The 23,378-nt window shown below is 37.2% G+C and overlaps 1 protein-coding gene across 7 annotated transcripts in view; it reads right to left on the reverse strand.

Moving 5' to 3' along the window:
- Immp2l (inner mitochondrial membrane peptidase subunit 2) overlaps nucleotides 1-23,378 on the reverse strand; it is an 874,875-nt gene that overhangs the window by 197,266 nt on the left and 654,231 nt on the right. For all 7 annotated transcript variants that reach the window (XM_035445042.1, XM_035445043.1, XM_035445044.1 and 4 more), the window contains one exon: nucleotides 15,880-15,982. In XM_035445042.1, coding sequence (XP_035300933.1) covers nucleotides 15,880-15,982 — 103 coding nt within the window. The remainder of the gene's footprint in view (nucleotides 1-15,879; nucleotides 15,983-23,378) is intronic.

Here is a 23,378-nt window from a genome sequence, read left to right on the forward strand (position 1 = left end):
ACAGGAGTTGCCTTGGTCATGGTGTCTCTTCACAGCAACAGAACAGTGACTGAGACACCACCAAAGGAGAGCAGTTGTCTATGGTGGCCAGGAGATGCTCTGGGCAGAAGGATCAGCTCCTGAGCACCAGCACATCCTCTTAAATACTGAGGCTTTTTTTTTGGATTACCTTGCAGAACCAGAACTGAGACCTGATCAACCAATTATACGCTAACCTGGATTACGTAGTTAACGAACTGTTCCAACTCTTCTTCTATTTAACCCTAAGGCTCGTGTCACAAACCTAGCATCCTTGGACTCCTTTAACTGCTTCTCTTCCTAATGGACCACAATTGATTATACTTTCTTTCTGTACCTCTCTCTTTAATTGGAGTACTTGCTTTGGAAACCAAGTCTAGTCTTGGCTGCCAGAGCAAGGGCTGTGCAGCACACTTCCTTACCACTAGCTTGCATCTTGGACAGTGGAGCATGAACTTTGAAGGTGTAAGTTTTTTTCATTGTTGATTTCTTTGTTTTTAACATCTTATACAACTCTACTGCATTATTATTTGTAACTTGTTCTCATTTTCTCCACCATGTTCAAAACACTTTTATGTTCCTCCAAGGTCTGTAGTATAATACCCAGAATGCTTTGGCAGAGTTTAGGGTTCTTACTAGTGACTTCAGATGTTGTCCATCCCATTGATAAATTTCTAATAAAATGAAACTGCTCAATCATTCAATGCATGCCATTAATACTCCCAGGCCTATGCATCTGATAGACTTACACTTCTGTCAGTGATGGAGGGACAGAGCCACAGATGTACAATGCCATCCTCAATATCCTGAGGAGTTCTAGGGACTTATAGGGACCTCATCTTAGGCTAAACCTGAATTCATAGCTTTGATACTGAACAGAATTTCAGGCCTAGTCAGTGTGACACAGCAGAGGTAGAGATTTTGCTAAAGATGTTTTATTATAGGCTTAACATAAGGGTTAGGGGGAAAAGAGACACCCAGGAAAAGAAAGACTCACTGAAGAGCATGAGTATGTGCTTTTCCAAGAAAGAGTCACACAGAAAACTAGATAAACTGAAGTGTGGGTACAGGTTCCTTAAGGGAAAGTTACGATTGCCATTGCATAAGCTCTCAAATCATAGCATAAGCTCTCAAGTTCCATCTCAAACTGTTGCTAAGAAACCTTTTCTGCTTTTTTTTATTTCTTTTGATAAGAAAAATAAGTGAGACACATCTGGAGATGCTGTGGATGGAACTATACCCTGAAAGGTGAAACCAGAGCTTCTAGTTTTGCACAAAGCATTTAGTGCATATCTTTGCCTAATGATGAGGTTTCTGGTGTGATTCCTAGAAAACTGAAGGTCTGTGGGGAGGAGGGAGACAGGCCTTAGTGGTTGTTACTTGTGTTGGAATTTATGCTTCTCTGCTGACAACCATATTCATGCCCCCCCCCAATTCTCTGTCTTCCTCTCCTGCCTTTCTATGTTTTTACTTGTGAACATTCTCAATCCTATATTTTCTTTAGTCACCAAAGCCTAATGCTCTTCTTGAAGATGGCCACTACTATGAGTGTCAGAGTGTTCTACCTGCCCCTGTTATGTCATGTAAACGTTTTAACTTTGATTATATTGTAGTGTTATATATTCTTGATCCAACATAGAAATCCACGGTGGTTTTAAACAACAGCTACCAGCAAATTTCAAGGGAGCTGCAATAACTTTTATATAACATTTTCTTTAGGATGGAGCTGGCAGTTTTAGAGGAAGATGGTAAACATGATACACAATCCTTTTGTAATAACTTCTTAATCAAGCAGACACAACTGACGCAAACTAGGTCAATTTTCCTCAGATCCTGCCTCGCTGGTCCTAGTTAATTGGTCTAGGACTATCTACTGACTTACACAAATTTTCTGGATTGACCTAATCACTGTTTTTCCTGTGACTCAACCTGTGATATATAATACTGACAAGTTTGTCCATGGCCTTGAAAATGAAATTGGACTGTCCCACTTCGAAGCTTTAGCAGGTTTGTAACTGAAGAGACAGGTATCTGATAGGGGTGAATTTTGATGTTACTACAATAGTTCTCAGTGTGCAATGACCCCTTTAAATGATTTGTTTTATTTTAGGAGTATTTTTCTGCATATGTGTATGTACACATGTATATCTAGTGCCTGAGCAGGACAGAAGAGAGCAAAGGAGCTCTCGGAACTGGAGGTATGGCATGTGAGCCACCATGGGTGCTAGGAACCAAATCCAGCTCCTCTATAAGAGCAACAAGTGCTCTGAATTGCTGAGCCATCATCCCCCAGCTCCTCACAACCACACTACAGGCACTGTTTAATGTCTCTGAGAATCAACCGGAGGAGCTGACACTATACTGTGCTTTCTTTACCTGCTTCTTACATTTACAGCCTTGATGCCTTCACATTCATGGTGATGCTGAGGAAGAAGATAGAGGTCCACAGTAACTTTTGAAAAGCTAAAAGAAACTATTACTTACAAGACACAAGGCTCCTTTCTTGTAACTTATAAGAATATATATAACTTATAACCACCCCTGCCCCTAAGTTTGAAAGGTGGACAGAAGGGCTAATGCTGTGAGGTAAAATAAATCAAGGGCTGGGGACATAGAACATATGATCAGCTTTGAAGGTATTGCAATTTAGGCTCTTTTTATATGCTATTGACTATGATAAATGAATAGGATAGATACACACACACACACACACACATACATATATAGTATACAGAATATCATTGAACATCTGTAAATGATTCTTCTCTGCAAAATTTGTGATGTTTTTAATTGATTCACTTTAAAGTGGGGTTGCCATGTTTGAGCAGATACAGAAAACAAGCATCATGTTACTCATCACTGTGACTATTTGGGAGGCCTCCGGGAATTGAAAGAGAGAATTTAGAAAATAACTACCTAAAGAGGTTGGTCATCCTAAACATAAGCAATGACCTATAAATGTGGGTAATGTTTTCACAAACAGGAATGTCCTATTTCAATTCTCCTCAGAAAAGAGAAATATCTTATTCAGGCTCTTATACACTGTCAAGTACTAAATTTCAGGAGAAGAACAACAACAGATATTGTGGATAATGGGCCACAAAAGATTGAGGAGTTGATAGGGCTTCTAACGGGGTAGAGAAGCTTGTAAAACATTTTACACTAATACAAAGTTCTAATATAAAATGCATAAAATCTATAAGAAGGCCTTCCTGAAATCAAATAATTAACAGTGTAATGTTCTTTCATCCGAGGGAAAATTACTTCTGTTAAAAGCAAGGTGCAAGATCTCATTAACAAAAAACACAGAGAAGCACTATGAAATAACAATAAAATCAAATCAGAACTTATTTTTTAAAATGTGTTCAAAGTTCTTCATAAAATACACTGTGCTTAACAGAGAGTACATGAAGAAAAACAACTATTAACAGCACAGTTCATGGGACAAAGGCTTGCTAAGTGTCACATATGCTAATGAACAACCTTTCATCTGGCCTTGCTCATTGTGTTCTATTAGTCTCTGGCCAGGGCTGGGTAATGCATTAAATCTAGAAGCATCATACCAATGAAACAGCCTTTACGTATACATTAGTTGAAAGACGCCCCCCCTGCCCCTTAGCTTTTTCTTTTAAGTTTGCCTCCTCCTCCGGTCGGCAGCTGGCGGAGCGCGCGGGGAATGCATCCTCCCCTGCACTCCCCGACCCCTGATTCCCACAGCCGCTGGCTCCCACTTCCCCGCCGCGGCGCAAGGCCGCCCCCGCCGGGCCCAGAACGCGAGCCGGAATCAGCCAGCAGCCCATGAGCGCGCACGGCTGCTGCTCCCTCCCCCCAGCTGGTTCACCCGCGGGGCTCGCCCCTGGCATGCACCACGCCCGAGGAGCGAGACCCACCCCCCCCCCCCCCCCCCCCGCCTCGCTGACGGGGATCGCTCCGTCCCAAGGTCAGCCATCTGGACGCGGCAGAAGATAAAGGCCGGTTCGCCTGACTACTAGACCTTGAGAAAATGCTGATTTGATGCTTTTCGCTTCTGTACTGTGCTTTTTCCCCTATAAAAGGACCCCCCTTCCGCTGCTCGGGGCTTGGCCTAACAGAAGCTAAGACCCCAGGTACCCGCACTACTAATAAAGCCTCTCGCTTTTTTGCATCCAAAGTTCGTGGTTTCGCTGATTCCTGGGTGTGGGTCTCCTTCTACGAAAGTACCTCTTCGGGGGTCTTTCATAGTAACCTGCTTGACCTAATCCCCATTCTCTACTTTTTAAATAAGTTTTCTTTGTTTCAAAAACTGAGAAAGTACCTGGTTTGGGGCTTTTTTTTATATAGAAAAGCAATTTATTCTATTATAAGCACTTACACAGTTAGTCATGGAGAGTAACAAGCCTGATGGTGAGACAGGTCAACCAAACTGGAGACATCATCAAATTAGAGTGGTCAAGGACTACTCCTAAAAAAACAACTCTTATCAAGGATTAATTTAATTTTAAAAACAAATACAAACTAGCAATACACTCTTTCTCAACTTAACAGCTCACCAGTGGTATATGACGTGCCAGTTAAAAACATACATCTTACAACTTGGTGGTCCCAAGTTTAAAAAACAAAAGAGAAACAAAAAACTGCACACAACAAAACTATTTCACAGAAAGGAAAAGAATAGTATGGAAACAGCTCAAGAAATACACTAATGAACAAAACTATAAGGGGAAGGAGGAACATGTGGTCTTAACCAAAGAAACCAAGAGTCTGGTTTACATGGGCAAATGTGCATCCTGGAAAGCCAGGTGAGAGGACCTTAAAATCTATGACTCCCCTAATTCCTGAAGAAAAATGACATCTTGCAATATTTATACTCATGGCTCAGACACCTACTTCACTTGGCTCTAATTCTTTATCCATTCCGGCCTCTTACTTGAGAATCTGAAAAACTTGGGGATATAGCTTAAGAAGAAAATAATCAGCACATCATATGCCCCATTTCTGAAGCTACTTTAGGCCTGGGTTTGTTACTGGAAAATTCCTGAAGAAAATTTAAATATCAGTCTGTGGTTTTGTTGAATTAAATCCCCCAGTTAAGACTTAGAAAACACCAATGGTTTGGGCTAATAGTATTGTTGGTGGCACCTATTGTAGACAAATAGCTTAACAAAATCTGTGTCTCAAACCAGTGTTACATCTACCTCTGGGTTCAGTAGAAAACAAGGGGTGTCTAAATCACAAGTGCAGACATGTCTAGCATCCTTGTCCTTCTGGATCCACACTTCCTTCAGGGTCTTCATCATTATAAATGTTCTCTGACATGATACAGAACAAACCACCCAAGGTTCATTGGGATTCCAGTAGAAATCAGATACCTTGGCAGTGTGACTACCATGAGTAAACAGCAACTCTGGTGGGCCATCTTCTGGGGACTGTTCTTCTCCAGTTTTAATTTAATCCCAGACATTCAGCCTATAATCAGTACCACTAGGAGCCAAAATAGTCTCCTTGTGAGGTGACCACTGAAATTGGAATATTTCATCTTTATGTGACTCAAAGGAATGCAACTTGAGTTTCAAGTTTCTCAGATCCCACAAGGCAACAGTCTTGTCATCTGATCCTGTGGCAAGAATGAACTCATTATAAGGACTGAAAGACAGGCAGTTCACTTCAGCAGTGTGAGCATTGATTGAGGGGCTTGGCTTGGAAGTATTGTTTTTACTAGTATCCCAAATCATAAGTGTCTGATCCCTTGGAGGTAGCTTAATTCTCAGGCAGCCAACACCATTCCTCAGATGCATCTTCAAGTGCTCTGAAAGTACAGAGTCCTGGACACTTTACTCTGTTGATTTGCCTTTAGCCTTTTCCATACAAATGAGAAGAAAAATATAATGATTTCTTTTTCTGTTGAATTTTAAGCTTTGGACCATGAGATGTGGAAGTCCAGTGATGACACTGGTGAAGTTCTCTAACAGAGGCAGTGAGTTTAATTACAGGAGCAGAATCTATAACACATAGTCAATCAGATTTCAGGGCCCAAGGGCTCTCACATCAATGTACTTTTTCATATGACTGCCACCCTCGTCTAGGGCCCAATCACTTCCCACTTGAACTAATACTATCATCAAGTAATTGCACTCTACCTATAACCTACTTCCAATCTAATCTTTCATTCATAATTTTCCCAAATCAGTCTTGCTAAGGATGCCTCTTCTAACTCATTATTGTTCTGCTCAAAAATCTAAATGGCTTTTCAGGGCCTTCTACACATGCTCAAATTTCTAACCCTCAGATTCTAGGATGAACACAATCGGTGTTTAACCTATCTTTCTAAAGTTCTCTCCTTGCACAATTGGGGACTGACAAAGTTTTTCTCAAAAGGCTAAGCAGTATTTTCATATATGTGGGCCATATGTCTTTGATACGAGTGCTGAACTCAGCACTGATGGAAAGCATAGGGTAGCTGCCTCTCACTAGGACATTAGTTATTCACAATTATTATTATCATTACTTTTACAGACATAGGCATGGGCTAGATCGTAACAAAGGACTATAGGTAGCCTAAATCCACTGTAGAAAAGCACTTGTGTCTTAAATACCCATCATTCGTTGGGTCCTGAACAAGCTGTTCAGTGGTGTTTCCCAGGAGGGATACAGGATGAGTTCTCTATGTCCCTAACTGGACAAAGTTCACAATCTTCTCTATACACACGAAATCACTCTACATCACACATTCCATGAAAGGTAGCAGATCTTGCCACAAGCAAAGTTTCACGTGGGAGGATTTGGGAAATCATTCCCTAGAGAGAGGGAGCAAGAAGAAGTCAATGTCAGAAGAGGCAATGGCAGCACAAGCTAGAGTACAGAGGCTCCAACCTAATGGTGAATTGGTGTAGACAAGCGTAGATAAGACGAGAGATGGATTTAAAACTGGTTTTTAACACCACGCTAATGAATTTAGACTAGTTCCTTTGAACTGCTCTGTCATTAGCCCTCAGCAGAAGGTTCTGACTTTTGATTGCCATTTTAAATGAGAATGCCTTAAAAATTTGTTCCTATTTGTTAACAGTTTCTGGACAAGCTTGATCATATATAAGCTATTATAGTAATAAACTCATGTAACTGTCAAGAGTTTTGCAGATTTCTGTATGGCTTCACATCTTAATGAAAAACAACAGTTTGGAGTCCTCTTTCCTATTGCTTCATCTTGTATTCTTTCTTATCTTATTTGTAGCAGCAATGACATTTATAGTAAAGTCAAGCAGGAGAGGCAAGCATAGGTTCTCCCACCTTGTGTTGACTTAAAAAAAAGGAAGCTTGTAACAATAGGAGACATATGTTTATGATACTGCTTAACAAGCCAAATGAGATAATCAGAGTATTTCTCAGACAGGAGTATTGTAGTACAGGATGGTGAATTAGCAAAATTATACAGAAGTCATACTACAAGAATCATGTGTGTTTGGTGAAGAACACATGGGCTGGGATGCTCCATCAAGAATGGGCATCTCATGGTGCTGACTCTGAATAGTATAATTATACACTGCATTTCACTTGTTTGATTCACCCAACTAGACAAACTTTAATAAGCCACAAATTCCATTAGTTCTCACTATGGATAATTTCTAAAAGTATGGTTACTTTGATTCATGGTAGGTTCTACACAAGTCTCCATTGGAAGGCAGCTATGCTCACCACTATACCACCAACGCCACACAAGTCTCCACTGTATAGAAGAGAATCACCTAAATTATTTAAAGTCAGACTGACCTTATAATTTCTTTTTCATGTTATATTTGCACATACAACCATTAGGATATGAACACAGAATGTTTTTTTCTAAAGGACAACCTAATAGAGAAAGGTATTTCAATATAAACTATATGAGATAATTGTCATATGTTGTTTGTGTTTGTTCAGAAGTGACTCTGAGAAAAAAAGATGGGCCTGACTTAAGCAGATTTATTTCTCAAGTTTCTTCTCAAACTCCCTCTCTGGACCCCCTTGGTGGCAGTCTGGACCCCTCATTTAGGACAAGGAAAAAGAAAAATAATAAACAGCTAAGGGTATTAAAAACATTGTACCCTTGAGAATAGAAGAATGTAAACTATTTCCAATATGGGTTTCTACTAATTTTCCATCCTAAGGTATAAAAATGTGTGCAGTGGGAATGAGAAGCCAGACACTAATTTGTTCAGTGAATAGCTCTTCTCTGCTTTGCCCAAAAATCTCATGCAGGTTTCCCTGGTCAGTATCTACTGGATGTTGTGGGATTCAGATTTGATGATGTTTTACTATCTATCTGCTACTTACAACTTCTTCTTTTGCTTTTGTTTGCTTAATAAATGGCTTAATTCCATGTTTAGTACATGACTACAATTCATTCTCCATATAGTATAACTATCTCCCAGAACTCTATCAGAAGAAAATTATTTACATAGTTTGGTCTTTACAAAGGCAGTGACATGGTTTACCAGAAAAAGTTTTATAACTAAATCCCCAGTTAAAGGAAGTTCTTCAGTCTCAAATCTTAAATCACAGGACATTCAGTAGCAGCCCCTCCTCTTATGGCCTTTTCATTCTTCATTCTCTATGTAGACTCAGTTATATCCTCAGTTATATCGACATCAGTTATATCTTAGAAATCTGACAAGGGCACAACCCCCACATTTTCACAAAATTCTAAGCTCTTATAAAATTACTAAACTAATAACCTTATATTCTTTTCCACCAAATCTTGACTCTTGACCTATTGTCAGTAAATATACAGTCCTTATAAAAAGAAACATGCTTAATCCTGTAACAGAACAGTCCAGAAAGAAGTACACTGTCTGCCACAGGGGTGGAGTCTAACAACTTTGCAGACATTCTCCTATCTGAAAATGAAATCATGTGGAAAATTATTTCTGTAATAGCAGAATAAGTAAGATAAATCATAAAATTTGATTCATTAGAAAAAGAAGTCTAGATTGCTCTTGTTCTTGGGAGAGAGACACACTCTATTTTAGTTCTATATTTTGTGTCTATGCTCTCATTAAAAGCCATTTATGATGCTATAATTATATCAAAAAAGTATCTTACCCACACACAAACAAATCCTGAGAGATGTTCTTTTTCTTGTTGCTACATGGGGATTACTTGATTTTGAACACTACCCCAGAAGTGGGCTGGCTATGTTCTGAGACTTAGCTATCTTTGTTCATACACATATTCTCATTATAATGGCATTTCCTTTAATTTATTCCCCTTATAATGGCATTTCCTTTAATTGATTTTTATGTTTTCGTGAAATGCATGCCTTTGAGAACATCAGTCCAATAAAAATCACCTCTGAAAAATACACAGGGTTGCTAGCTTCCAATACTTGAAAGGGAACTATGGGAAGAATGACATGGAAACCACAAGTGGGGGGGGGTCTTATGATTTAAAGATATCACTATTTATTCTACAAACATAGAATATATTTTTATTGCAAACAAATGTTTTTAGCAAACAAGTATGTATTACAAAACAAGAACAAAATACAGCCCACTAAAGCCTAAGAGCTATTCTTTGGATGTGTGAATAAAGCACTTTACGTGGGCCCTGCCAACATATTCTAATGGTCTTTTTCTTTATTTAAAAGTGGCTGATTGCAAATAAAAGCTACTCTCACAGCTTCAGAGAAGTTACATAGGAAAATGTGACACTTCAATGAAAAATAAAATGTCAATTCATTCTTCTAAGAAAGTCCACAATATTATTCTGTATTGTATAAGCAAAATATTTTCAGCACAATTGGGAGCTATTGACCACTCCAGGTATAAATCACTTCATTCACAAGACATAGAACACCTTCAAAGCCTTATGCAATGCAAGATTTTACCAATAGTTAACACTCATACTGATTTCAGAAAATTCTATTCAATCCAAGTCTTGTAGGAGATTTCACAGGTTGTTATGGGGTTGTTGTAAATAAATGCATTGCTTTTCTGAGATGCATGCCTTGCCCCCAACTTTGGTTACTGTCGGATCATGCCTGCCCTTTGATCCCCTCTTTCCTGAAAGTCAGGGATGTATCTTGGCAATGGTAGCATCTGTTGCCCTTTCTTCCTGACCCTTCTGATATCATAGTTCTACTCACACTTGATGACAGTGACAAAAGACAAACTCAGCATGTTCCCTGTTAGCCATGATTTGAATCTCTGCTCTTAAAAATGTCTGAAAGTTTTAAACATTTTTCCAAACTTCATCCCAATTCCTTCTTTGATATATTGTCTCCATAATTACAAAACTGCCTTCCATCCTTACTCCAACTGCTGGGACGTCATTCTGATTACCTTGATCACATAGTCTACATAGTCATTAAAAACCCAAATTACATAACATGGGGACAATTTAAAGCGGGTATAACCTGCTAACTTGCAAGGATGTCCACTTCCCACACGTTACCTAGATCTCCCTACTATAAAATTTGTTTCTCTTGACCTATTCTACTGAGAGAATCCACAGGTTAAAAAGAATATTTAAAAATAGAAGACGCTAAACAATGTGTTACAAGGCATAAATGACAGGCTTTGTATAATATGGAAATATGAACTTGATTTTTCTTTTAATTTTGAAAGTGAAAAACTTCTTTGAATTTCAATGACTTAAAAAGGGTATCATATGGAATTTGAATTGTGATTTGCCTTACTTTCTTATATATCATCTCCCTTGTACTAACAGGCATTTTTTTTTAATCAAGAATATTTCTAGTGTTCACTTACTGTGAAAATTATCATCACCTATTAGGCACAGTTCCTTTAAAAATGTTCTAGGGGAACCAGTGCTTTGTTTAATTATGTAGCAATGAAATAAGAGTTTGGATTGGTTCTTTTCCAAATGACTTGGAGCAAAAGAGAATTCATATTTCACATAACTTGTAGTTTCTCTTCTCAGGTAGAGACACTATATCATAATAATTTCTGCATCCAAATTGTTCCATTCTGCTTCATGGTCTCTGCACAGAAATTGTTCACAAGATGACACTGTGATCACACACCTAAAAATTAAACTGCATTTATATATATTAGAAAGAATTCCTTTGCTTTGAAATATTTTAAACCAAAGTTTCCTTCTAACATCTTTTGATCAAGTAGTCCAAACAAATTATTTATTTTAGATACTAAACTTCTCAGCTTTTATTTCTCTGTATATGTTGGATTTTCTGTTATGACATATTTCCTTATGAAAAATCACCATGCAGCACAAAATGAAAATATCTCAGAGGCTCGTGACTTACAGCAAGATAAAAATGTTAGAAAAACTTCAAAGATAGAAAATGCATAAGCTAAATGGAGGCCATCAAAAGAGTCAGAGTTCTGTTTTCACCAAAAGGAATGAATACTTATGAGAACAGTTCAAACATGAGCACTGAAATGCACATTTATAATAAATGGAAGAGAGGAGGCCGGCCTGGATTTTAATTGATGGAAGACTTTGCTACCTTGAAGTAGCTAAAAATTACTCCTTGAAAGTCCATGGCTGTGAAGCACACATCCACATTGTGACAGGCCATTACCTTTGATGTGCCCTACTATTAGGAGAGCACAAATCAACACTTGCAGTGAAAAGTTACTTCTGGGTGCTGACAAAGAACGACGTGGCTATTTCAGAAAATGTACTAATGCCGTCTAACAGTATGTGGGGCCATGGGGAGGATCCTAATTTCATTGCTAGAGTAGAAGAGTTACTATGAGAAATGCCTAGAAAATATTCTAAATAATTATAAACCTACATTGGATATCTTCTTTTACATAATTCAATAAAATCAAGTAGTCATAGACTCTGAATTGTTCCAATTATTATAATTTCAAATGAACCTTATAAAAGTTATTTCTCACACTAGGAATCCAAACTGAAGCAATAAATTCAGGTCCATATGTAAGAAGATATTTTCTAGTATTCAGCAAATATCCAACATGTTTAGCATAAAGATATTTCATAGTGATATTGTTAAGCGTAATCAACAGTTTTCACACCCAAGCACATCTGATATTTTTCCCTCTGCTCACAGAATTGGAGAGCATTTTTACAGAACAAAGAGATAGATTTGGCCTTACATGTCACTTACTTTCAATCATCTTTAAACTAGCTTTGAAACAAAATACATGTTTATAACTATAAAGTCTGTAAAATACTTGCAACAACTTTAAAAATGTGGGTAATTACAATGGTATAAAAAGAATCAAGCATTGATCTAACACTAACACTGGAGACAATATAATGCTTTATAGTTACTTCCTTGTTTTAATATATTCATTCAATAATATAAATACTGATTGTATAATTAAAATTGTTTATAAGCATACTGTCCTGAACTTAAAATTTACCCTATGGCTAAATCATGTCATTTAATTATAGTTCTATGTTAATTTGCTCTGATTGGATATTAAAATTTTTATTTTGTGTGAATATGACCATTTTATCATTCACTTATTTACAATTACTTTAGAGAAGGGCTCTTTTCTTCATAATCATGTGAAAATATAAATTTGTGCAGTGGAGCAGAGAGTTCATAACTAAAACTACCTACTCTCTTTTTTTTTTTTTTTTGTGACCTGTGTTTGTACAAGACTGCCCTAATTTCTTTCAATGACATCTTCCTCAAGAAACTGAATGTGGATGTTGGACTAGTAGTTATGTCCAATTTCTCTTCCTGTTGCAAATTCTTTATTGCTGCAGCTTATTGTTAAAATATTCACACTAATAAGCCTTTATTAACCTTTCATTCATAATACCAGTCAATTCTATTTTTAGCCTACATAATTTCAGCAAAACAAATCAAAACAGCAAATGACAGTATAAAAAAAGTACACAGGAAATAATAAAACAGCAAAGCCCAAAAATATCAGGATGAGACATTTGTGTTCTTGAGTCTTCTTTGGGAGATTACAGCTGAACCGGATGAGATCACTGCTTGTACAGTGGGTTAAGCATAGGGCGCCTAGGTGCATGATAGGTTGGCCTTTAAAACCATTGGCTGGCTGTTTTCCCACTTCCTTATAACCCTGCGGTTTTTTGCTTTAAAAGATGCTTGCTATGTGGCAATAAACGAGTTCTAGCTTGACTTGACTCCCTGCTGTGTCTGATTGTCTCCTGGATCCTGGGAAGATGGGAATGGGCTAGTAGCACACTTACCCTTCCTCGGACCCAGCTCAGCCTTTCATGGTTGGGCTAAGACCCTACAGTATTGAACTTAATTTTGGATAATAGAAAGAATATTAGTTTCCCAAATGGAAATTAACATTATGTTTAACTCATAAACCAAAAGTAAGGTTGCATAAGTATTTTCTATCCATAAAAGGGGGGGTGTTACCAGAGTTCAAAATAATTTTGTTTTTATTTAAATTATTAGTTCTATTGTAATTAACAAATAGATTTCACCTAAAATATTGGTGTAAACCAAATGGCATTGAGAGATAATAGATGTCTGCCAAAGTTTTATGTGATGTTGTTTCTTATTGTAATAAACACAGTGAAATTATCCTTCACATGTAATTCTTATTCTCTTTCATTAAAAAAAAAAGGATACATCGACATCTGTTATTCTTTTGTGGGTGTCTTTAGAGTCACAGTTCAGTGATTCAAAGCACACTTATTAAGTGTAGGACAGGAAAAGGAGACACAAGAGGTATACAATCCACAGGACACAGTGAAATTCCCAGCACCCAACTCACAGCTTTATTATTGCCTTTTTGGTTTTTAAAATTTTGTGTATGCATGCATAGTCATGTGCACATATCTGTTAATATGTATGCATGTCTTGACTTGTGCATGTGTATGTGGGCTTGGAACATGGGCAGTGATTGACACCCAGAGTCTTCCTCAAGCACTGTACACCTTAAATTTTTTGTGCCAGAATCTCTTACTGAATTTGGAGCTCAGCAGTTAGCATAGACTGGATGATTGGTGCATCTCCTGCTCCTGTGTCCTCCTATGCAGTGCTATGACTACAGGAACCTTCCTACTATGCCTTGCCTTTTATATGAGTTCTGGAGACCAAATTCAGGTCCCTGTGCATCCATGACAGTCCTTTGCCCACAAGCAATTCTTCCAACCCCCCCCACCCCTTTTCTTTCTCCAGCAGGAAAGCAAAGAGCAACCAACTGATTGATAGTCATAATAATTACATTTATAGCATTTCATCCACTATCAGTAACTTAACAACTGATAGAAAGTAACACAATTAGTACTTCCTTCACAATCACTGCAATAATGAATTCAAACTGGGTAAAGTTAAATAACATTCATTGTGAACTTGGTCAAAGAAACAGAGCTATATTCAAGTGATTTTCTTTCAAGTTGCTACTTGATTTCTTCACTACAGACAACTGCCCTGCATTGAAAGCAGCAAAAAACATTTTCAACATTTTTCATTTCTCTTTCATCTTTGGTAGAACTTAGATTAAGTAATATTTTTATATAATTAATTTTCAAAGGCAAGGATAGGTCTTAGGATTTTTTTTAAATCCTCAGTATGACTAGAGAAAAAAAATGGTGTGTTAAACTTTCTCCCACAATTCCACATATTTATTCAAATTCAGCTCTTGTATTTTTAACCAAAGTTAAGTCCAAGTGGCAGCATATTTCATGGCAATAACACTAGCTCCTCAATATATGTAAGAAACTCTTTTATTAGAGACCACAACCTTTTAATTTTTGAGAAAATATGAGGCAGTACTTTTTACACAAGCATGTGTAAAGATGCTAAATAATTGCTTCCTCCTGTACATGAATAACAAACATAACTTTAAGAAAACAAAGCGGGCAAAGGTGAGTTTTTATTTAGACCAGACAAACGAGAAATCAGCTGCAGTTTGCACTGACTAATAAATTCTTCACTTTCATAATGAGTTACCATGAAGACTCATAGAGACTGTCTATATGCACTCAAAGTGAAGAAAAACCCATAAAATACCAGTGTAGTCACATTCTATGGATAAGCCTGGAGTAGAGTGTGTCTGTGTTTCTGCTATAAGCTAAATGCTAACAAAATGTCACTTATGAACAGTACCAGAATGTGCCACCCCCAAGCATGCCACTCTGACACAAGGATTACTTTAAGCTAAGGGTACTTTAAAAACAACAGACAGGAGGTGGGCACACTAATCTCCTTTCTTCTTGAAAACAGGAGATTAAAACTCCCTGGCAAAAGCTGTCCTCCCTCTAGTTGATGACAAGACATATTCATCAATGGAGAGTCATAGCTGAAGAAGCTTGACTTCTTCAGATAATTTTTATCTTCCTTTAGCCTCTCCACATAATTTAGTCACTTGTCTAAAATTACCTGCCTTTGTTCAACCTGATACAAAAGTAGGTGAGTTTCACCATTTTTAGAGGTCTTAGCTTCTTTATGAGGGCTTTTGTGACAACTGAAACATATTAAATTTGTATGTATCATTCTCCTGATAATCTGTTTGACACCAATTTCATTGTCAGACTGAGATGGAACCAGAAGAGAGAAGCAAGGAAACCTACGTCGCCCACATTAACTACTATAATTTATACTACTGTTGTATTGAATAGAGATTTAGAAAATTGTTGCCTGTTTATCTTCTTACATATTCCATTGGTTAAACATTAACTGAAAACATAGTCAGAAGGCATATCTGTGAGGGTGTGAAGATCTTCCAATTGCACAGTCTTGAAATACACACACACACACACACACACACACACACACACACACACACACACACACACACGTTGATAGCCTGTGGAATTTTCCCAACATAAAGTGTTCTATTGCAAAGTCTCTGATCAGTCTTGGTTGAAAGAACAGAGCAAATTGCAAATTATTGGGTTCCACTTGCCTTTGACCTTTGACATGCAACTTTTACAGAAACAAGGCACAAGTTGACTCACCGGCCCAAAAGCATTACTATCGAAACTGTGTCCATGGTGATCGCCTTCAACCCACATGTGACCACGGGGGACTTTGACCAAACGGTTTTTGTGTCCAATGGTTCTGAAAACAAACAGTGAGACCAATCAGATAGGAGTAGGAAGGGGACTTTGTAACTTAGGTACAGAATCAGGAAAAACAGAACATCTATTAGAAAGATGGAAGTGGCAAACCCAGGAATTACAGCACAGGATCCCCTAAAGTAAGCAATGGTTCAGGTTCTACACTGCTGCTGGGAACCTTGCATAACAAATACAGCTTTGGGAAAAGAAAAAGGGCAAAGGTAAGTTTTTAAATAGACTAGATCAGTGAGAAATCAGCTGCAGTTTCCACTGATTAAGATATTTTTCACTTTAATAATGAGTTACTAAATAGGTTCCACAATAGATAATTTCTATATGTACTCAAAGTGAAGAAAAGCAATAAAATAACTGTAGTCACATATTCTATGGATAAGCACAAAATTCTTCCTTTGTATAAGGAACCTGCTAAAAGAAGCAGCACCAACACTGAATATAGTGTTTTGCTACTTAATTTAATCCACAAAATCTATAATAAATACTTCAAAATTTTAACATACCTCAATGAAATGAAGATCTATTCGTCTTCTTGCATTTAAACTAGTGCTTAACTGTTTCATTTTACTCATGGAAATAAAGAATCCAAACTGGGGGCTGGAGGGTTGGCTCACAGGCTAAGCTGCTAGCTGCTCTGCCAGAGGACAGAGCTTCAGTTCCCAACACCCACATGGTGGCACAAAACTCTAACTTCAGTTCCAGAGGATCTGACACTTCCTTCTGGCCTCCATGTGCACCAGGCACAAATGCTGGTGTACAGGCATGCATGAAGACAAAGCATGCATACATAGAAAAAAATAAAGATTTGGAAACTCAGCATTAGTAGGAAAGAATGGAATCTTGATGATTTTTGGCACCTATAAACTCAGTATTACTTGAAATCTTTTTATCAAAACTACATTTTTTTTTCTTAACAAGAAATGTTGCACAATTCTGAAGAGGAAGTGTCAATGACAGATGACATACAGCAGATATTCATATTCTTAACACAGGAAAGGAAGAGAATAGGGACACACTATCTCACATTGTTGGTGGTTGAGGGAAAGGATTCAAACTTCCTGTTTCCATTTCTTCTTTGGATCTGCTTTGGCAATGTTTTCTGTGTGTGCCTAGTGGCCTTCTACTAGTAAAAACTTATTGCCAAGAAATGTTAGAAATATGGACAAATGTTTGTTATAAGGGATACTTAACCCACAATTTTTAAGGCTCCCACTCCCAAAATGTAATTTTCCCAAATAATAAGTAACACAGTCTCAGTAAATAAATTATGAAACAACTAACTAAATATAAGACAATTAAAATTTGATTAAATCCTCACAAAAATAATCCTTTTGGGAGCAGATAAGTTTATATTTCCTTCATTTCCTACAGCACCCTGGAGAACACTAACTTAAACAAGCTTCTCGATAAAGGTTTTCTGAATGAATGAGTAAACAAGTGAATGAAAATACCCCCAAAAGCCATAGCATTAGGAAACTGAGTTGGGCATACTGCTCTTTGATAGTGACTCTCTCTGAGGCCAGTCTGTTAGGCAGCAAGCTGTGTATGCACAGAAGACTGCATTAAAAAGGCAAGCACACATAAATTGGTGCTCTAGAAATTGAAACTATTCATTATCTTGGATGGTTTTTAATTTTCAAGATAATTTCTATGTTGAATTGCTTTGCTTTGGATCAGTAAGTCATCCATGCAAGGAAGCAATATTATGGCCATTAGAACCCCACAGTAAGTTAATGGTTGCTGTTTGTTTTTAATTACTATAGGGAAGGAGGTTTTCAGCCTTTTAGAGAAAAGCAAAAACAAATTTAACACATCTTACCCTCATACACTTTGCAATAGAAGTGTGCTTCAATTAAAGTCAGTCCATTAGTTCTTGACATCACTACTGCATGAGCTACTGTCTAATAACCAACATCCACATCAAGTATAAGTGACGAGGAGAAGAACTTATAGTTAACTGCTATAAAGTTATCATCTCCTAATATATGCAAACATTTGTTTACTTTATTAAACTGAGCATTTTGAATAAATGACAACTGAAATTTGCTTTTGTTTCAAATAGTCATTTAACAATCAAAGGATTGTTTTGTATAAGCATAAACATACTACATAGTACATTGGGTTTCAGACATTCTCTATAGATCTTGGTGTGTACTTCCCAAGGATGAGTGGTGTGTATATATGCTCAGAGCATTCTCACTGGTTATCTCACTGGGGCAAAGCAGTGAAGGATCCTCTGAATAAAATAGTTTTACTACTGATGTAGGAATGGCCTAGATTACAGTTCCTCTTCCATCTACCCATCGTAACTTATTTTTTTCTTTGCTGTTGTTAGGAAAATTCTTAGGGAAGGAACAGAGACTTGGTCATCTAGGACACAAACAATCTGTCATGATTGGGAAGAGAATGGGCTCATTTCAGAACTTATCATAAAGTCTTCTGGACTTTGAGACCTAAACACATAGACTATTAGTTGTGTAAAAAAAATTATAAAGTAAATCAACACAAAATTATATCAACAATGAAATAGTAAGCCAAACATATTCTTCTAAAAGCTATAATGATATAAAAGTCAGATTGAATTTTAGGTGCTATAAGAACCAATATACTTGTGACAGAAAATTACAGTACCATCAAAGTACCAGTGAAGGCAGCAGATTTCCTTGTGGTGACCATCTTATGTAAGAAACTTAAGCAATTGCTTTATCCCACCATTTCCTAGCCAATTATGATGCTTAGTTTTTCTTTTTTATGCACACTAACATTGGACCTGTGTTCTTGGAATTACTTATGGTCTATCTATCCCTGTTAGAATGTGACCTATGGAAATATACCTCTCTTATAGAATATTCCTAGAGCACAATATGCTCAATGAATATTTGTTAAATAAATGGCAAATGAATTTAGAACTGATGAAAAATAATGCCACGAGGGCAGACTAATCCTATGGAAAGCACACTGATTGTAGAATAGGCCAAAGACATTTCAACCTTAATTCTGTGATTTACAAATAAGCTTGTAAATTAAAATTATCTGCTACCTTTACAACAGGATGAATAACACCCACCTTAACTAGGTTCAGATGAAGATTAGAGATGAGCTGTAAAGAGTGTAAGTGGAAATTTCTATCCACTTTAATTTCTCGAGTTAGCTTATCTCGGTTTGGCTTATGTATTTGACACTATCAAGTGCATATGATTTTGAACAACTTGGCAAAAGGAGATACAGAGAGAGAGAGAGAGAGAGAGAGAGAGAGAGAGAGAGAGAGAGAGAGAGAGAGAGAGAGAGAGAGACAGAGAGAGAGAAGAGAGAGAGAGAGAGAGAGAGAGAGAGAGAGAGAGAGAGAGAGAGAGAGAGAGAACCTAAATGTGTTATTCAATGGGTAAGTGTAGCATGCACTGAACACTATACGAATGCATCATCTTAGACTTGAAGCGGTTCTTATGTCAAGCACTGGATATGATTTTGATGTTCATTTAGAACCCAGTAAGTGGTAGTGATTATTGCCAGTCTTCTCTTGTTCTTTATTTTCCTTCATTTTATAATTCCGAATGTGCTGAGCCTCACTATCAGTATCAATCTTCCAATTACCGGATATGCCTCAATATTGTTTTTTTTTTTTTCTTCTCAAAGTTGTTCTGTGCCTGTGATTATTTTTAATGGTACATTGACTCCTTTTCTTTCTTCCTTTCCCTTCTGAGATACATTCAAACTCATATGCAAAGGGATAACCTATCCATTTGTACATATTCAAATATTCAGAGAGTAACAGGTAAAGACACGATCTATTTGTGGCGTCACCTATCAGTCTCTTGCATATTTCAATTCTTCTATGCTAATACATAGTGGCTTACATGGATAACTGTCAGGTTTGGGGAAAATATTGTAAGTAGACAACTCTGGTAAACATAGTGCTGTTTGGGGATGAACCCTATCTCTTAATCTCTTAGAGTGCATCCAACTTTTAAAATAGTAACCCAAAGTGACTTAAAAATATGATGGTAAATTACTGGGCTACTTCCTTTTAGGGCTGCCAAGGAAATAGAATACTGCTAATAGAATTTCTCTAGAGAAGGAATTTTAAATAGCTTTTTGCTCCTGAACTCACATAAAAGACAAGATAATCCTTTAGCTGATTTAACAGGTAAGTGAGGTGTCAGCCCACAAGGTTGTATGCATCTATAGCTTGCAAATAATTCTGGTTTTGACAGTCAAAAATGAGTTCTGATGGTACTTTAACTACCTGTCTAAAAGAAGACATTTTTAGTACTAGCTTCACCAAGACAAGTTACCTAGGCCTTATAAATGGAATGAAGAATGATTGCCTCCAATTTGATTTGACCTTGAAAACAATGTGTTTAAATCTCTAGATCTGTTAAGTATCGTCCGTTGAATATGAATGTACTGTCCATGTAATTCTTAGAACTGTAAGAAGAAAAGTGCTTATTAAATCTTTCTCTCTGTGTCTTCCTCTCATACATATGTGCTGTCTCGCCTTCTCTTAGTATTAATAATTCATCATTCATTAAGGATATCATTTTAAAGCCATTCTATTGAATTTTCTGCATGTACAAAGCAGTGATGCCCCATGAAGCTAGCTGCTCACTGGATCCCATACCCCTGCCTTTCTGTTTTCTTAAGGGAAGCCAGTAACCAGCAATCCTTCATGGCCTCAGTTGCAGTTTCTGATTTGAGCCCCACTACCAACTCTACCTCTTTCTACTCCAGTCTGCCATTCTCTCCCCACCCCAGCTTTCCTCAATTAGGGGCTGTCAGCTGGAAGTGAAACGGGAAATAATACTTTCCTCCCCAAGCTGTTTTTCATCAGTGTTGTGTAACAGCAACAGAAAGGCAGACTAATACAGCAAGAAGGAAAAGGGGTGTATTCATACGGAAACACATTTTTATTTACCTAGGTAAAGAATCTAAGAGTAAAATTTGCACAAATAAAAATTACACTTGATCTTAGCCAAAAGGCCAAGAGGCAATATAAATAAAAAATAATGTTTAACTAAAAGAGAACTACATTAGTTTATGCTACTGACATATAAAAGGAAATAAGTGGTTGCAATAAAATTTTGCCAGGAGGAGGTGGTGCATGCCTTTAATCGCAGCACTTGAGAAGCAGAGGCAGGCAGATCTCTGTGAGTTCAAGGCCAGCCTGTTGAGTAGGCTCCAAAATCTACACAAAGAAAGTCTGTCTTGAAAAACTCCACCCCCCATTTTTTTTCTTGCTAAGAGTTTTTTTTTAATTGACTAAATGAAAAATAGAGATATTTATCTTTGGTTTTTAAAGCTAATTAAAAAGCACATAGGAATGAACAAAAACAGGACACAATCTAATTATTATCAGTAGTCATAATAAAGTGAGTGAGCTGATAAAAGATAACTATTTCATTGAAAAATCTAGCATATAGAATATAGAATTTGTATAAGTTGTACAGCTACTATGGAAATCAATATGTTGGCTCCTTTGAAAATTGGCAATCTATCTACCTCAAGACCCAGCTATCCCATTCTTGGGCATATATCTAAAGGATGTTCCACCCTACCACAAGGACATTTGCCCAACTATGTTCATATTGGCTTTATTCATAATAGCCAGATACTGAAAACAACCTAGATGTCCCTCAACTGAAGAACATATGAAGAAAATGTGGTACATTTACACAATTTACACACTACTCAGCAGTTTAAAAAATGACATCATGAAATTTGCAGGCAAATGGATGGAACTAGAAAAAAATCATCCTGAGTGAGGTAACACAGACCTAGAAAGTATGTGTTACTTACAGTGTACTTACTTACTTACAGTGGATAATAGCTGTTAAGTAAGGACAATCATGCTACAATCCATAGAGAGGTTAAACAATACAGAAGGCACTAAGGGGACACATGGATCTCCCTGGGAAGGGGAAATAGAATAGATTTTTGCAGATGGTCTGGATGGGAATAGGAAGCATCAGGTGTGAATGGGGGGATGGAGGCTGAGAATATGGGGAGAGACAACTGGAATTGGAGGCCATATGGGAAGTGATGTGGAAACCTAGTGCAGTAGAAACTCCCAAAATTTTATGAACATGACCCCAGCGAGGACACCAGGTTGCTTTGCCTAGCCTTGATGTGAGGATTTCTGTCTAGTCTTATTGTATATTATTGTGTCCATGTTTGGTTAACATCCCTAAAAGGCCTGCTCTTTTCTGGGGGGAGATGGAGGCGAGTGTGGGGGAGTGGATCTGAGGGAGAGGGCAGGTTGGAAGAAGTGGAGAGAGGGAAGCTGTAGTCAGGATATATTATGTGACACAATAATAAATAAAAATTTTAAAAAGAATATACAATTTGCATGTTGTTTTATTCACATGCTGCTTCTAAGAGAACACATAAAAGGGAGAAAAGTTGATAAAATAATAATAATAATAATAATAATAATAATAATAATAATAATAATAATATCAATAGTATAAAAGTTAAGTTAGGAAATAGTAGCTATATTAATATCACACCAAATGAGATCACCTCTCCAAGATAGATACAAGCACAAAAGCTTATTAGTGTCTATTTTATCCTACAAAGCAGTTTGAAGGAGGGAACCAAGCCTAAAAATCTTTGATGGATCTGGTTAAATTTTGATTCTTAAGATACATGATCAGAGGGTTCTAAAATTCTTACAGTTTGCTATCACAACATGGCAAGCCATTTTAACACATTGAATACTCATTCTCAATTCCAACCCTAAATTCTGCCTATTGTCAGCTGATGCAGTAGACATACATGCCTTCCCTTGCCGCATGCATTAAACTAAAAGTGACTCAAAAATGAGGGGGGATGGCTAGGGGCAGGTGGGATGTGGGGGGGGGAGGGAGAGGGAGAAGGGAGTGACATCTGAAGCAAGCTTGTTCCTAATTTGAACTAATAAATTAAATAAAATAAAATAATGAACAGGCTGTGAATTTAGGTAAATAAGGCAATGGTAGTCCAAGGATAGCCTCACTGATGGTGATTTCATTTCTCTGGATCACAACTCCAAATACCTTAGAAATGATCTAATAACTCCCTTTTGTACAGATAAAGTTGCAGAGACTTTAGGTAGTGTCATCTGCTGGTCAGTAGCAAGGCACAGACTACAAAAAGTATACTCCACAATTTTCTTTCCACTGTAGTGTGTATAGTACTATTCAAGATTTAAAGAAGAAGTCTAAAATCTATTCACCAGAAAAAATGAGAAATATAATTTTCTTCACAGACTCTAGGCTGTTGCTAGGTGATTAGAGCAAACTTGTGTATCTTTACCATAAACTTGCAGAATTAATTTAACAAATGTAACAGGGATGCCCTTAGTGTAGCTGAAAAAAATATTTTAATAATGAAGATCTTTTATGCAT

Source organism: Cricetulus griseus, chromosome 5 (genome assembly GCF_003668045.3).
Source record: "Cricetulus griseus strain 17A/GY chromosome 5, alternate assembly CriGri-PICRH-1.0, whole genome shotgun sequence".
Lineage (NCBI taxonomy): Eukaryota > Metazoa > Chordata > Mammalia > Rodentia > Cricetidae > Cricetulus > Cricetulus griseus.